At 42.3% G+C, this 17,903-nt stretch overlaps 1 protein-coding gene across 1 annotated transcript in view; it reads left to right on the forward strand.

The window, feature by feature from the left end:
- The window catches only part of LOC118360489 (host cell factor 1-like), an 80,102-nt gene that overhangs the window by 56,883 nt on the left and 5,316 nt on the right, over positions 1-17,903 (forward strand). Inside the window, 7 exon segments of the mRNA XM_052484400.1 lie at positions 1,022-1,173; positions 1,396-1,581; positions 3,414-3,609; positions 5,461-5,636; positions 7,801-8,229; positions 11,929-12,066; positions 16,093-16,278. Coding sequence (XP_052340360.1) covers positions 1,022-1,173; positions 1,396-1,581; positions 3,414-3,609; positions 5,461-5,636; positions 7,801-8,229; positions 11,929-12,066; positions 16,093-16,278 — 1,463 coding nt within the window.

Consider the following 17,903-nt stretch of genomic DNA (forward strand, 5'->3'; position numbering starts at 1 on the left):
TCTCCGTGTTGGGATGTTTTGGTCTCCGTGTTGGATGTTTTGGTCTCCGTGTTGGATGTTTTGGTCTCTGTTGGATGTTTTGGTCTCTGTTGGATGTTTTGGTCTCCGTGTTGGATGTTTTGGTCTCTGTGTTGGGATGTTTTGGTCTCCGTGTTGGGATGTTTTGGTCTCAGTGTTGGGATGTTTTGGTCTCCGTGTTGGGATGTTTTGGTCTCTGTGTTGGGATGTTTTGGTCTCTGTGTTGGGATGTTTTGGTCTCTGTGTTGGGATGTTTTGGTCTCCGTGTTGGGATGTTTTGGTCTCCGTGTTGAATGTTTTGGTCTCCGTGTTGAATGTTTTGGTCTCTGTGTTGGGATGTTTTGGTCTCTGTGTTGGGATGTTTTGGTCTCCGTGTTGGATGTTTTGGTCTCCGTGTTGAATGTTTTGGTCTCCGTGTTGAATGTTTTGGTCTCCGTGTTGAATGTTTTGGTCTCCGTGTTGGATGTTTTGGTCTCTGTGTTGGGATGTTTTGGTCTCTGTGTTGGGATGTTTTGGTCTCCGTGTTGAATGTTTTGGTCTCCGTGTTGGGATGTTTTGGTCTCCGTGTTGAATGTTTTGGTCTCCGTGTTGGGATGTTTTGGTCTCCGTGTTGGGATGTTTTGGTCTCCGTGTTGAATGTTTTGGTCTCCGTGTTGGATGTTTTGGTCTCTGTGTTGGGATGTTTTGGTCTCTGTGTTGGGATGTTTTGGTCTCCGTGTTGAATGTTTTGGTCTCCGTGTTGAATGTTTTGGTCTCCGTGTTGGATGTTTTGGTCTCCGTGTTGGATGTTTTGGTCTCTGTGTTGGGATGTTTTGGTCTCTGTGTTGGGATGTTTTGGTCTCAGTGTTGGGATGTTTTGGTCTCAGTGTTGGGATGTTTTGGTCTCAGTGTTGGGATGTTTTGGTCTCCGTGTTGGGATGTTTTGGTCTCCGTGTTGGGATGTTTTGGTCTCCGTGTTGGGATGTTTTTTGTGTTAATTGTGTGACGTCCCTCCTCCCTCCAGCCCAGCCTGGTGACTCAACACAGGGAGACAACGGAACTACAGAGGCTCCCTCGTCGTCCTCGGTAACCACAGAGTCCAGCGCTGTGGTGGCGGCTGGCCGAGCAGTTACCACGGTTACCCAGTCCACACCCACACCTGGACCCTCCGTACCTGTAAGGGACACACACACACACACACACACACGGCTGTTATAGTGTTTACTCTCAAAGTTGTGGTTAGCTGGTTCAGACACTCACTGCTCTAACAGACTGTTAGAGGTGTTTATTTTGGGATCATTTTACTTTTGACCGTTAAAGCCTTCCTGTCCCCTTCCTTCCTTCCTTCCTTCCTTCCTTCCTTCCTTCCTTCCTTCCTTCCTTCCTTCCTTCCACCAGGAGATCTCGTCGATGTCTGGGTCGTCTGAGGCGATGGTGGCGGCATGTATAGAGGGAGAGGAGGCCATGCAGACGGACTGTCTCCCAGAGGGCACAGTGAGGGTCGTGACCCTGGAAGAGGCTGCTGCAGCTGGGATACAGGTCCATGTGGAGGGCATGGAGGAACAGAACCAGGGGGAGCAGGAGGTACAGTACAATACATACTGATGTGTATATATTACCTGTCAAACGTTTGGACACATCTACTCATTCCAGGGTTTTTCTTTATTTTTACTATTTTCTACATTGTAGAATAATAGTGAAGACATCAGAACTATGAAATAACACATATGGAATCATGTCTTAACAAAAAGAAGTGTTTAACAAATCAAAATATATTTTATATTTGAGATTCTTCAAAGTAGCCACCGGTTTGCCTTGATGACAGCTTTGTACACTCTTGGCATTCTCTCAACCAGCTTCATGAGGTAGTCACCTGGAATGCATTTCAATTAACAGGTGTGCCTTGGTAAAAGTTGTGGAATTTCTTCCTTCTTATTGCGTATGAGCCAATCAGTTGTGTTGTGACAAGGTAGGGGTGGTATACAGAAGATAGCCCTATATGGTAAAAAACCAAGTCCATATTATGGCAAGGACAGCTCAAAGAAAAACAACAGTCCATCATTAAGTCAGTCAATACGGAACATTTCAAGAACTTTGAAGATTTCATGAAGAGCAGTCGCAAAAAAACATCAAGCGCTATGATGAAACTGTCTCTCATGAGGACCGCCACAGGAATGGAAGACCCAGAGTTACCTCTGCTGCAGAGGTTCATTAGAATTACCAGCCTCAGAAATTGCAGCCCAAATAAATGCTTCACAGAGTTCAAGTAACAAACACATCTCAGCATCAACCGTTCAGAAGAGACTGTGTGAATCAGGCCTTCATGGTTGATTGCGGCAAAGAAAACCACTACTACTAAAGGACGCCTAGAAGAAGAGACTTGCTTGGGCCAAGAAACACGAGCAATGGACACTAGACCGGCGGAAATCTGTCCTTTGGTCCGATGAGTCCACATTTTGGGGGTTTTTGGTTCCAACTGCCGTGTCTTTGTGGCACGCATAGTATGTCAACGGATGATCTCTGCATGTGTGGTTCCCACCGTGAAGCATGGAGGAGGAGGAGGATGAGGAGGAGGAGGAGGAGGAGGAGGTGGAGGAGGAGGAGTCTTTTGTCTTTAGAAATGAAAAGGAACTCGGCTCGTTCTCACAGCCGCGCGCCTGACTTAGCTCATGGCACTCTGCCAGACCTCTTCGTCAAACGGCTCTTATTCGCTCCTCCTTCATAGTAGAAGCCTGAAACAAGGTTGTAAAGACTGTTGACATCTAGTGGAAGCCTTAGGAACTGCAATTTGACCAAATTTACACTCTTTCTTGGATTGGCAATGACTTGAAAAACTACAAACCTCAAACCCCACTTCCTTTTTCTCAGGTTTTCGTCTGCCGTATGAGTTCTATTATACTGACGGACATCATGCAAACAGTTTTTTTTAGAAACTTCAGAGTGTTTTCTATCCAAATCTACTAATTATATACATTATTCTAGCTTTTGGGCCTGAGAAGCAGGCAGTTTACTCTGGGTACCTCATTCATCCAAGCTACTCAATACTGCCCCCCCCAGTCCCAAAGAAGTCAACGCTTTCTTTGGTAACTACATAACCATATGTGTAAATTCATAGTTTTGATGTCTTCACTATTATTCTACAATGTAGAATATTTTACGAATAAAGAAAAACCTTTTGAATGGGTAGCTGTGTATATATACATACAACACACACGGAAGGGAACCACCATCCATCCACAGGTCCTCTGTCGTGTCTTGGAAAAGACCACAGAGTGAAACGCTGTTTCCTCCCAGCAGCACACACGAGCGACTAAATTGTGTGCCAACAAAACATTTTTAGTAACATTGAAAAAAAAAGTTCAATTGTCCAGATTTAAAAAAAATTTTTTAAATTTAAAAAAATCTTTGCTTCCTAGGGCCTGCCTGCGGAGCTGATGTCTGAAGGTGACGCGGGGGGCCAGCAGACCCTGTTGGTGACGGGTTTAACCCCCGAGGAGCTGGCTGTTACCGCTGCAGCCGAGGAGGTGGCACAACACGCTGCTGCTGAGGAGGCTAACGCCCAGGCCATGGCCATACAGGCTGTCCTGCAGGCCGCACAGCACGCTGTCATGAGTGAGTAGACACACACACACACACAGGCCATGGCCATACAGGCTGTCCTACATGACCACTGATAGGCTGAGAGAAGTGTTCTCAAATGGTTTGATGACCACTGATAGGCTGGAGAAGTGTTCTCTAATGGTTTGATGACCACTGATAGGCTGAGAGAAGTGTTCTCAAATGGTTTGATGACCACTGATAGGTTGAGAGAAGTGTTCTCAAATGGTTTGATGACCACTGATAGGCTGGAGAAGTGTTCTCTAATGGTTTGATGACCACTGATAGGCTGAGAGAAGTGTTCTCAAATGGTTTGATGCCCACTGATAGGCTGGAGAAGTGTTCTCTAATGGTTTGATGACCACTGATAGGCTGGAGAAGTGTTCTCAAATGGTTTGATGACCACTGATAGGCTGGAGAAGTGTTCTCTAATGGTTTGATGACCACTGATAGGCTGAGAGAAGTGTTCTCTAATGGTTTGATGACCACTGATAGGCTGAGAGAAGTGTTCTCTAATGGTTTGATGACCACTGATAGGCTGGAGAAGTGTTCTCTAATGGTTTGATGACCACTGATAGGCTGGAGAAGTGTTCTCTAATGGTTTGATGACCACTGATAGGCTGGAGAAGTGTTCTCTAATGGTTTGATGACCACTGATAGGCTGGAGAAGTGTTCTCTAATGGTTTGATGACCACTGATAGGCTGGAGAAGTGTTCTCAAATGGTTTGATGACCACTGATAGGTTGAGAGAAGTGTTCTCAAATGGTTTGATGACCACTGATAGGTTGAGAGAAGTGTTCTCAAATGGTTTGATGACCACTGATAGGCTGAGAGAAGTGTTCTCAAATGGTTTGATGACCACTGATAGGCTGAGAGAAGTGTTCTCTAAGCGCATGAATCCACGTTTCAACAATCAATTATTTTATCAAACTAGTTTAACCTGCTTTGCAAAAATCACAGATCTGTCTTTCAAGTCTATGAAATGCCTTCTTTAAAAAAAAAATGTATTTTAAAACCAATTTAACCACAATCATGCATAATACACACGAACTAATAGACTAACTTATTGTTGCAGGTATTATAGAAACTATATATAGAAATTATTATAGAAAATTATAGAAATTATTTCAAACCCCCGTCCTCATAAGTAGCCAGCTAATATTTATTTAAAGTTTAGCCAACTTGGCTCTGTTTGCTAGCTACTACAGTAGTGCCGTGCGAAAGTATTCGGCCCCCTTGAACTTTGCGACCTTTTGCCACATTTCAGGCTTCAAACATAAAGATATAAGACTGTGTTTTTTTTTGTGAAGAATCAACAACAAGTGGGATACAATCATGAAGTGGAACGACATTTATTGGATATTTCAAACTTTTTTAACAAATCAAAAACTGAAAAATTGGGCGTGCAAAATTATTAGAAACTGATGTTAGAAACTGATAGAGACATACCCCAAGCGACTTACAGCTGTAATCGCAGCAAAAGGTGGCGCTACAAAGTATTAACTTAAGGGGGCTAAATAATTTTGCACGCCCAATTTTTCAGTTTTTGATTTGTTAAAAAAGTTTGAAATATCCAATAAATGTCGTTCCACTTCATAATTGTGTCCCACTTGATGTTGATTCTTCACAAAAAAAATACAGTCTTATATCTTTATGTTTGAAGCCTGAAATGTGGCAAAAGGTCGCAAAGTTCAAGGGGGCCGAATACTTTCGCACGGCACTGTAAGATACCAAAAAGATGAAAATGATAACAAGCGGACTTAGCTCGTTTTGTAATATCGTGCAAATACATACATTCAAATTAATAGATATATCACCCAGCCCTAGTTAGCAGTTTGGTAGATTGTAACAAGTCCCCCCATCCAGATGAAGGAGACGGTGGCCAGGAGGGCCAGCACCAAACCACCACCATCCCCATTGTGTTGACTCAGGCTGAGCTGGCAGCCCTGGTACATCAACAACAACAGCTGCAGGAAGCCCAGGCTCTGGCCCAGGCGGCGGCGGCGGCGGCGGCAGCGGCAGCAGCAGCACAGCACAACCAGGTCAGTCCACCGTTGTTTTGCTTTCGTCATCAGTCTGTCTGTTCGTTTCATTTTCAAGATGATTCGATGCGAGTTCTAGAACGAACTGTAAGAGAAGCTCATTCAAGTCCATCAAACTAGATCTGTCGACTCTTGAACCATACGTTTTAATTTGAAAACCATTCTAGATATGTCGACTCTTGAACCATATGTTTTAATTTGAAAACGATTCTAGATATGTCGACTCTTGAACCATACGTTTTAATTTGAAAACGATTCTAGATATGTCGACTCTTGAGCCATACGTTTTAATTTGAAAACGATTCTAGATATGTCGACTCTTGAGCCATGCGTGAGCCATTTTAATTTGAAAACGATTCTAGATATGTCGACTCTTGAACCATACGTTTTAATTTGAAAACGATTCTAGATATGTCGACTCTTGAACCATACGTTTTAATTTGAAAACGATTCTAGATATGTCGACTCTTGAACCATACGTTTTAATTTGAAAACGATTCTAGATATGTCGACTCTTGAACCATACGTTTTAATTTGAAAACGATTCTAGATATGTCGACTCTTGAACCATACGTTTTCATTTGAAAACGATTCTAGATATGTCGACTCTTGAGCCATACGTTTTAATTTGAAAACGATTCTAGATATGTCGACTCTTGAACCATACGTTTTAATTTGAAAACGATTCTAGATATGTCGACTCTTGAGCCATACGTTTTAATTTGAAAACGATTCTAGATATGTCGACTCTTGAACCATACGTTTTCATTTGAAAACGATTCTAGATATGTCGACTCTTGAACCATACGTTTTCATTTGAAAACGATTCTAGATATGTCGACTCTTGAACCATACGTTTTCATTTGAAAACGATTCTAGATATGTCGACTCTTGAACCATACGTTTTAATTTGAAAACGATTCTAGATATGTCGACTCTTGAACCATACGTTTTAATTTGAAAACTATTCTAGATATGTCGACTCTTGAGCCATACGTTTTCATTTGAAAACGATTCTAGATATGTCGACTCTTGAACCATACGTTTTCATTTGAAAACGATTCTAGATATGTCGACTCTTGAACCATACGTTTTCATTTGAAAACGATTCTAGATATGTCGACTCTTGAACCATACGTTTTAATTTGAAACGGTGCGATGTGATTCGATTCACTAAAGTTTGTTGCATAAACACATTCATTTTCAATTCTAATATATATCACAGCTATGGATGTCACCCCTCATAATGGAATGGTTCAGACCATTTGGAAGTGTGATGGACTTGAATGAGCTTCTCTTACAGTTCGTTCATCGTAGTCTTTTTTTTAGCAGGCGCTCTTATCTTGAGACATAAATAAGTACTGCGTTCGTCGTAAGATAGCTAGGTGAGACGACGCATCGCAATCGTATCAGGTGCATTTTCTCTGAAAGTATTACTCAGCAACGTCGGTGCTGGTGGGGAGGTGGTGCTGGTGGGGAGGTGGTGCTGGTGGGGAGGTGGTGCTGGTGGGGAGGTGGTGCTGGGCTGGTGGGGAAGGAGAGCTGCTGAGCTAGTAGGGTTGATATGTGATCATATGACAGAGCTGAGTGACTTGGTGTATAGAGAGGAGAGGAGAAATCCATCCTCATAGCAGTGATAGGAGAGACCCATGTGAGGATATGACAGAGCTGAGTGACTTGGTGTATGGAGAGGAGAGGAGAGGGCTTAGAACTTAGCCCTGGGGGACACCGGTAATGAGAGTACGTGGTGCAGACACAGATCCTCTCCACGTCACCTGGTAGGAGAGACCTGCCAGGTGTGATGTAATCCAGGAGTGTGCAGAGCCTGAGGCGCCCAAACCTCTTCAACCATGCAGGGAAGGGTAGCAAACGTGATTTGCGGGGGGGGGGGTAGAAAGAACGTAATTTCAGATGGGGAAAAAAAATATGAACCAGCGATTCGTAACGTTTAAATTGATTTTGAGACCGATGCGTGTAACTTTCGGGTCGGTTTGGGGTCCCGCGGACCAATGCATTTACGTTAAACATTGGGACAGACGCGTGTCGGTGAAGCGCTGCGTATTAAATCTATAAATCTATTTATTTTCTTTTCTGTTTAACACTTTGAACAGATGTGTTTTTTTTAAAGAAATGTGCTGTGTAAATGAAGTTTGATCTGACCCAGCCCACCGAGGGCCTGGCCCCAGCAGACAGCCTGAACGACCCGGCGTCAGAGAGTAACGGCCAGGAGCTGGCTGCAGCAGTGACCCAGGCGGTGGCCCGGCTAGCCCCAACCTGCACCATGGTGGTGGCAAACCCGGCTAAGACTCAGCCCATGATGGTGGCAACCCCAGCTAAGACTCAGCCCATGATGGTGGCAACCCCAGCTAAGACTCAGCCCATGATGGTGGCCAGTCCGGCTAAGACTCAGCCCATGATGGTGGCCAGTCCGGCTAAGACTCAGCCCATGATGGTGGCAACCCCGGCTAAGACTCAGCCCATGATGGTGGCCAGTCCGGCTAAGACTCAGCCCATGATGGTGGCCAGCCCGGCTAAGATGCAGGCAGCTGCGACCCTGGCAGAGGTGGCTAACGGCATAGAGTCTGCTGCAGGGGTGAGTGCACGGAACCTTGTCGGAATTTTTGTTGATTGATTGTTAGATGTCTCGGATTTATGTTCACCTCTTGATACTGAAAAATTATTCGTTTTCTTGAGATTTACTGTTTTAGTAGAATATTTTGTAAAAAAAATATAATATTTTTGACCCTATTTCCAGAGATGGATGTTTATTACCTTATCTTCTAATACTCCAGATTATTACCATACCTTCTAATCCTCCAGATTATTACCTTCTAATCCTCCAGATTATTACCTTCTAATCCTCCAGATTATTACCTTCTAATCCTCCAGATGATTACCTTCTAATACTCCAGATTATTACCTTCTCTTCTAATACTCCAGATTATTACCTTACCTTCTAATACTCCAGATTATTACCTTACCTTCTAATACTCCAGATTATTACCTTACCTTCTAGTACTCCAGATTATTACCTTCTAGTACTCCAGACTATTACCTTCTAGTACTCCAGACTATTACCTTCTAGTACTCCAGATTATTACCTTCTAGTACTCCAGATTATTACCTTCTAGTACTCCAGATTATTACCTTCTAATCCTCCAGATTATTACCTTCTAATCCTCCAGATTATTACCTTCTAATCCTCCAGATTATTACCTTCTAATACTCCAGATTATTACCTTCTAATACTCCAGATTATTACCTTCTAATACTCCAGATTATTACCTTCTAGTACTCCAGACTATTACCTTCTAGTACTCCAGACTATTACCTTCTAGTACTCCAGATTATTACCTTCTAGTACTCCAGATTATTACCTTCTAGTACTCCAGATTATTACCTTCTAGTACTCCAGATTATTACCTTCTAGTACTCCAGATTATTACCTTCTAGTACTCCAGATTGTTACCTTCTAGTACTCCAGATTATTACCTTCTAGTACTCCAGATTATTACCTTCTAGTACTCCAGATCATTACCTTCTAGTACTCCAGATTATTACCTTGTTTCCTAATACTCCAGATTATTACCTTCTAGTACTCCAGATTATTACCTTGTTTCCTAATACTCCAGATTATTACCTTCTAGTACTCCAGATTATTACCTTCTAGTACTCCAGATTATTACCTTCTAGTACTCCAGATTATTACCTTGTTTCCTAATACTCCAGATTATTACCTTCTAGTACTCCAGATTATTACCTTCTAGTACTCCAGAGTATTACCTTCTAATACTCCAGATTATTACCTTGTTTCCTTATCCTCCAGAGTATTACCTTCTAATACTCCAGATTATTACTTTACCTTCTAGTACTCCAGATTATTACCTTGTTTCCTAATCCTCCAGAGTATTACCTTCTAATACTCCAGATTATTACTTTACCTTCTAGTACTCCAGATTATTACCTTGTTTCCTAATACTCCAGATTATTACCTTACCTTCTAATACTCCAGATTATTACCTTACCTTCTAATACTCCAGATTATTACCTTACCTTCTAGTACTCCAGACTATTACCTTCTAGTACTCCAGACTATTACCTTCTAGTACTCCAGAGTATTACCTTCTAGTACTCCAGAGGATTACCTTCTAGTACTCCAGAGGATTACCTTCTAGTACTCCAGATTATTACCTTCTAGTACTACAGATTATTACCTTGTTTCCTTATCCTCTAGAGTATTACCTTCTAGTACCCCAGATTATTACCTTGTTCCCTAATCCTCCAGAGTATTACCTTCTAATACTCCAGATTATTACCTTCTAATACTCCAGAGTATTACCTTCTAGTACTCCAGAGTATTACCTTCTAGTACTCCAGATTATTACCTTCTAGTACTCCAGATTATTACCTTCTAATACTCCAGATTATTACCTTGTTTCCTTATCCTCTAGAGTATTACCTTCTAGTACTCCAGATTATTACCTTGTTCCCTAATCCTCCAGAGTATTACCTTCTAGTACTCCAGATTATTACCTTGTTTCCTAATCCTCCAGAGTATTACCTTCTAGTACTCCAGAGTATTACCTTCTAATACTCCAGATTATTACCTTCTAGTACTCCAGAGGATTACCTTCTAGTACTCCAGAGTATTACCTTCTAATACTCCAGATTATTACCTTCTAGTACTCCAGAGTATTACCTTCTAGTACTCCAGAGTATTACCTTCTAGTACTCCAGATTATTACCTTCTAGTACTCCAGAGTATTACCTTCTAGTACTCCAGAGTATTACCTTCTAGTACTCCAGAGTGTTACCTTCTAGTACTCCAGAGTATTACCTTCTAGTACTCCAGAGTATTACCTTCTAGTACTCCAGAGTATTACCTTCTAGTACTCCAGATTATTACCTTCTAGTACTCCAGATTATTACCTTCTAATACTCCAGATTATTACCTTGTTTCCTTATCCTCCAGAGTATTACCTTCTAGTACTCCAGATTATTACCTTGTTTCCTAATCCTCCAGAGTATTACCTTCTAGTACTCCAGATGATTACCTTCTAGTACTCCAGATTGTTACCTTCTAATCCTCCAGAGTATTACCTTCTAGTACTCCAGATTATTACCTTCTAGTACTCCAGATTATTACCTTCTAGTACTCCAGATTATTACCTTGTTTCCTAATCCTCCAGAGTATTACCTTCTAGTACTCCAGAGTATTACCTTCTAGTACTCCAGAGTATTACCTTCTAGTACTCCAGAGTATTACCTTCTAATACTCCAGATTATTACCTTCTAGTACTCCAGAGGATTACCTTCTAGTACTCCAGAGGATTACCTTCTAGTACTCCAGATTATTACCTTGTCTTCTAATACTCCAGAGGATTACCTTGTTTTCTAGTACTCCAGAGGATTACCTTCTAGTACTCCAGAGTATTACCTTCTAGTACTCCAGATTATTACCTTCTAGTACTCCAGATTATTACCTAGTTTCCTAATCCTCCAGAGTATTACCTTCTAGTACTCCAGATTATTACCTTGTTTCCTAATCCTCCAGAGTATTACCTTCTAGTACTCCAGATTATTACCTTCTAGTACTCCAGATTGTTACCTTCTAGTACTCCAGATTGTTACCTTCTAGTACTCCAGAGTATTACCTTCTAGTACTCCAGATTATTACCGTCTAGTACTCCAGATTATTACCTTCTAGTACTCCAGAGTATTACCTTCTAGTACTCCAGATTATTACCTTGTCTTCTAATACTCCAGAGGATTACCTTGTTTTCTAGTACTCCAGATTATTACCTTGTCTTCTAATACTCCAGAGTATTACCTTGTTTTCTAGTACTCCAGAGTATTACCTTGTCTTCTAATACTCCAGAGTATTACCTTGTCTTCTAATACTCCAGAGTATTACCTTGTCTTCTAATACTCCAGAGTATTACCTTGTCTTCTAGTACTCCAGATTATTACCTTCTAGTACTCCAGAGTATTACCTTCTAGTACTCCAGATTATTACCGTCTAGTACTCCAGAGTATTACCTTGTCTTCTAATACTCCAGAGTATTACCTTGTCTTCTAATACTCCAGAGTATTACCTTGTCTTCTAATACTCCAGAGTATTACCTTGTCTTCTAATACTCCAGAGTATTACCTTGTCTTCTAATACTCCAGAGTATTACCTTGTCTTCTAATACTCCAGAGTATTACCTTGTTTTCTAGTACTCCAGAGTATTACCTTCTAGTACTCCAGAGGATTACCTTGTTTTCTAATACTCCCATATTGTTTATTTAGAGACAAGGAGCTCCTCCTGCGGTGGCCAAAGCCCCGGTGAAGAAAGACAACCAGTGGTTTGATGTTGGCATCGTCAAGGTGACCAACACCGTGGTCACACACTACTACTTGCCCACTGACGACCAAGCCACTGTCGATGTAAGACACTCCCACACCACCCGCACACACACACACACACACACTACCCGCTGATGACCAGGCTTCAGTTCGGCTGGTGCCTGTGCTCACATAATCCCTTATTAAAAAGACCTTGGCTTGAATTATATATATATATTTTTAAAGCGCTGATAGTACTTTTTGTCCATTTTGAGATGCCGTAGCCTGTTTACACTTCCTCAAAATAAGTCTGAATGAATCTAAGAGAACTCATGTCATTCATGTTGATGTTTTTGCAGAGGAGATCTTAGTCGTGATTTTACGTCTTAACATATTTAGTGCAGTATTTCTCAATGACAAAAATTTGCATCAACGAGTCGTCTCTGGTTGAGTGACAACGACTTTATTGAAGAATCCCTACTGTTGACCAATCACTGACACTGTTGACCAATCACTGACACTGTTGACCAATCACTGACACTGTTGACCAATCACTGACACTGTTGACCAATCACTGACACTGTTGACCAATCACTGACACTGTTGACCAATCACTGACACTGTTGACCAATCACTGACACTGTTGACCAATCACTGACACTGTTGACCAATCACTGACACTGTTGACCAATCACTGACACCGTTGACCAATCACTGACACTGTTGACCAATCACTGACAAATGGGGCATGGACTTCGGCTCCGAACTTCGGCTTGTCACTCAGAAACATTTTTGTGTGCCCGAACAGTCGGGAGAAGAAAAAAAAACTCTCCGAAGTCCCAAACTTCACAAAATGTTGTCATAATACATGCAGTAACTCTTCCAAAGGGTTTCTGCTGGGAAGCAGACGCCTTAAATAACAAGGCTGCTGTTCTGAAGTCACTATAATGCCAACGTGGAATCTATGATGATTACATTGGGTTTATATAGCGCTTCTCTGGGGCTCTTTCACATGCTCGCTCATCCTCTCCTTCTCAAAACACTTCTGACCTTCTCGTCCAATATTTTGAGGAGGCGAGAGAGAACGCGTAGAATCCATTGCGTTTGGTTTTTGGTTTATTTTGTTCCTTTCACACACATATATATACACACACACACACACACACACACACACACACACACACACACACACACACACACACACACACACACCTTAGCAGACACTTTTATCCTCAGTCATTTACAGTACATTAAGTGCATTCGTTTTTAATATAGGGGGTGTGGTCCCTGCTGGGAAAAAAATGTAACTATTTGCCCCAGCGATGCTTTACAATGAGTTAAAGATTGAAGTAAATGAAATCCATAGGTAAAGATGAAAAATGATTTGCTGACGGACAGGGACAATATATCCAGAGAGACATGATACATTGTTGTCTCTCTGGAAGGAGATCCTCGCCCTGAACTCTTCTACTTTATTGTCCGGGACCGTTAGTGAGTAATGTACTCTTGAAGTGCACGCCGCCTTCTTCCTCTTCTCCTGCGTTTAGGATGAATAGAGCTTGCCCCAGATTTCCTAGAGGGTGCTGAAGGACATGGTCGCTCTGTTTATAGCTCCTAGACAACTTTACAGTTTTTTAAAAGTTTTTTATTAAAAATGTTTTTTAAATCTTACATTATTTCCTGTGTTACCTACAACATTAAAATACATTTCGGACATTAGATTGGCGGTCATTCACCAGAAATTCAAGCCGTAATTCCACCATCTGAGCTCGGGTCCTTTGTTAGACATGTCTACGGTAGCTTTATTCATCCCGGGGGAAGAAGGTGGCAGGCACACCATCCACCACTTCAGACTATATTAAATATACTACTATTTAATATACTACATATAAAGTAGATGAGCTCAGGGCGAGGATCTCCTTCCAGAGAGACATCAATGTATCATGTCTCTCTGGATATATTGTCCCTGTCCAGTCATTCAGCGGGGTTCTCCGTCCATTGTGAGGACGGGAAGAAATAACTCTCAAGAGACTAGGAAAGGAGGAAGGGTTTGCTTTATGATTAACAACTCATGGTGTGATTGTGCTAAAGTACAGGAGCTCAAGTCCTTTTGTTCTCCCTATCAAGTACCCGACCGTATCGGAAGTGTTCCCTCAGACCACTACTCTACAATACATTAAGTGTGTTCCCTCAGACCACTACTCTACAATACATTAAGTGTGTTCCCTCAGACCACTACTCTACAATACATTAAGTGTGTTCCCTCAGACCACTACTCTACAATACATTAAGTGTGTTCCCTCAGACCACTACTCTACAATACATTAAGTGTTCCCTCAGACCACTACTCTACAATACATTAAGTGTGTTCCCTCAGACCACCACATTAAATTCCCTCTACAATACATTAAGTGTGTTCCCTCAGACCACTACTCTACAATACATTAAGTGTGTTCCCTCAGACCACTACTCTACAATACATTAAGTGTGTTACCTCAGACCACTACTCTACAATACATTAAGTGTGTTCCCTCAGACCACTACTCTACAATACATTAAGTGTGTTCCCTCAGACCACTACTCTACAATACATTAAGTGTGTTCCCTCAGACCACTACTCTACAATACATTAAGTGTGTTCCCTCAGACCACTACTCTACAATACATTAAGTGTTCCCTCAGACCACTACTCTACAATACATTAAGTGTGTTCCCTCAGACCACTACTCTACAATACATTAAGTGTGTTCCCTCAGACCACTACTCTACAATACATTAAGTGTGTTCCCTCAGACCACTACTCTACAATACATTAAGTGTTCCCTCAGACCACTACTCTACAATACATTAAGTGTGTTCCCTCAGACCACTACTCTACAATACATTAAGTGTGTTCCCTCAGACCACTACTCTACAATACATTAAGTGTGTTCCCTCAGACCACTACTCTACAATACATTAAGTGTGTTCCCTCAGACCACTACTCTACAATACATTTAGTGTGTTCCCTCAGACCACTACTCTACAATACATTAAGTGTGTTCCCTCAGACCACATATCTACAATACATTAAGTGTGTTCCCTCAGACCACTACTCTACAATACATTAAGTGTGTTCCCTCAGACCACTACTCTACAATACATTTAGTGTGTTCCCTCAGACCACTACTCTACAATACATTAAGTGTTCCCTCAGACCACTACTCTACAATACATTAAGTGTGTTCCCTCAGACCACTACTCTACAATACATTAAGTGTGTTCCCTCAGACCACTACTCTACAATACATTAAGTGTGTTCCCTCAGACCACTACTCTACAATACATTAAGTGTGTTCCCTCAGACCACTACTCTACAATACATTAAGTGTGTTCCTCAGACCACTACTCTACAATACATTAAGTGTGTTCCTCAGACCACTATTCTACAATACATTAAGTGTGTTCCCTCAGACCACTACTCTACAATACATTAAGTGTGTTCCCTCAGACCACATATCTACAATACATTAAGTGTTCCCTCAGACCACTACTCTATTACAATACATTAAGTGTGTTCCTCAGACCACTACTCTACAATACATTAAGTGTTCCCTCAGACCACTAATCTACAATACATTAAGTGTTCCCTCAGACCACTACTCTACAATACATTAAGTGTGTTCCCTCAGACCACTACTCTACAATACATTAAGTGTTCCCTCAGACCACTACTCTACAATACATTAAGTGTGTTCCCTCAGACCACTACTCTACAATACATTAAGTGTTCCCTCAGACCACTACTCTACAATACATTAAGTGTGTTCCCTCAGACCACTACTCTACAATACATTAAGTGTGTTCCCTCAGACCACTACTCTACAATACATTAAGTGTGTTTATTACCACATATCTACAATACATTAAGTGTGTTTATTACCACATATCTACAATACATTAAGTGTGTTTATTACCACATATCTACAATACATTAAGTGTGTTTATTACCACATATCTCTTCTCCTATAATAATAATTTTCTTCGGTCATTGTCACTGCCTGTTCTGGTATTTGTTGTTTACCTTTGTGATTATGCTGATGATTGATATGATTATTGTGTGTAACTGAACTTGTCTTATTCTTGTAGGATGACTCTGGGGCGATCCCGGACTACAGTCAGATGAGGAAGATGGACCTCCAGCCAGGGACGGCCTATAAATTCAGAGTGGCCGGGATCAACACCTGTGGTCGGGGGAACTTCTCAGAGGTCTCGGCCTTCAAGACGTGTCTCCCGGGCTTCCCCGGAGCTCCCTGTGCTATCAAGATCAGCAAGGTAACACGTTTAGCATTTTTACACAACTAATATGAAGGTCGTGTACCGTGTTGGTCTCGTGCTTCATGCGCTGAAATAAAAGATCCCAGAAAAAGCTTATTTCTCTCACATTTACACACAAATTTGTTTACATCCTTGTCAGTGAGCATTTATCCTTTTGCCAAGATAATCCATCCACCTGACAGGTGTGGCATATCAAGAAGCTGATTAAACAGCATGATTATTACACAGGTGCACCTTGTGCTGGGAACAATAAAAGACCACTCTAAAATGTAATGTGCAGATTTGTCACACATCACAGCGCCACAGATGTCTTAAGGGAGCGTGCAATTGGCATGCTGACTGCAGAAATGTTCACCAGAGTTGTTGCCAGAGGGTTGAATTAAACATTTTCTGCAATAAGCCGCCTCACAACATCGTTTTAGAGAATTTGGCACTAGGTTCATCGGCCTCAACACCACAGACCACGTGTAACCACGTCCAGCCCAGGACCTCCACTTCCGGCTTCTTCACCTGTGGGATCGTCTGAGACCAGCCACCTGGACAGCTGATGCAACTGGGGGTTTGCAAAACCGAAGAATTTCTGCACAAACTGTCAGAAACCGTCTCAGGGAAGCTCATCTGCGTGCTCGTACGTCCTCAACAGGGCAAATGCTCACCTTCGATGGCCACTGGCTGTGTGAAGTTGCTGGATATTGGCGGGAACTGGAACGCGCTGTCGAAGTCTGCACTTCCTGTTTCAACTGTCCAGGAAGTGAGTGCGAGCGGTTTGTTGATGTAAATGCTGTGAACAGCGTTCCCCATGGTGGGCTTATGGTATGGGCGGGCATAAGCTACAGACAATGAACACAATTGTATTTTTTTCAATGGCAACTTGTGACACCGTGATGAGATCCTGAGGTCCATTTTCGTGCCATTCATCCGCCGCCATCACCTCATGTTTCATGATAATGCACAGCCCCATGTCGCAAGGATCTGTACACAATTCCGGGAAGCTGAAAATATCCCAGTTCTTCCATGGCCTCCATACTCACCAGACATGTCACCCATTGAGCATGTTCGGGATGCTCTGGATCGACAGTGTGTTCTAGTTCCCTCCAATATCCAGCAACTTCACAGCCATTGAAGAGGAGTGGGACAACATTCCACAGGCCACAATCACCAGCCTGATCAACTCTATGTGAAGGAGATGTGTTGCGCTGCATGATACTGGCTGGGTCTCCGATCCACACCAGATACTGGCTGGGTCTCCGATCCACACCAGATACTGGCTGGGTCTCTGATCCACACCAGATACTGACTGGGTCTCTGATCCACACCAGATACTGGCTGGGTCTCTGATCCACACCAGATACTGACTGGGTCTCTGATCCACACCAGATACTGACTGGGTCTCTGATCCACACCAGATACTGGCTGGGTCTCTGATCCACACCAGATACTGACTGGGTCTCTGATCCACACCAGATACTGGCTGGGTCTCTGATCCACACCAGATACTGACTGGGTCTCTGATCCACACCAGATACTGGCTGGGTCTCTGATCCACACCAGATACTGACTGGGTCTCTGATCCACACCAGATACTGGCTGGGTCTCCGATCCACACCAGATACTGGCTGGGT

The sequence above is a fragment of the Oncorhynchus keta genome, chromosome 28 (assembly GCF_023373465.1).
Source record: "Oncorhynchus keta strain PuntledgeMale-10-30-2019 chromosome 28, Oket_V2, whole genome shotgun sequence".
Taxonomy (NCBI): Eukaryota; Metazoa; Chordata; class Actinopteri; order Salmoniformes; family Salmonidae; genus Oncorhynchus; species Oncorhynchus keta.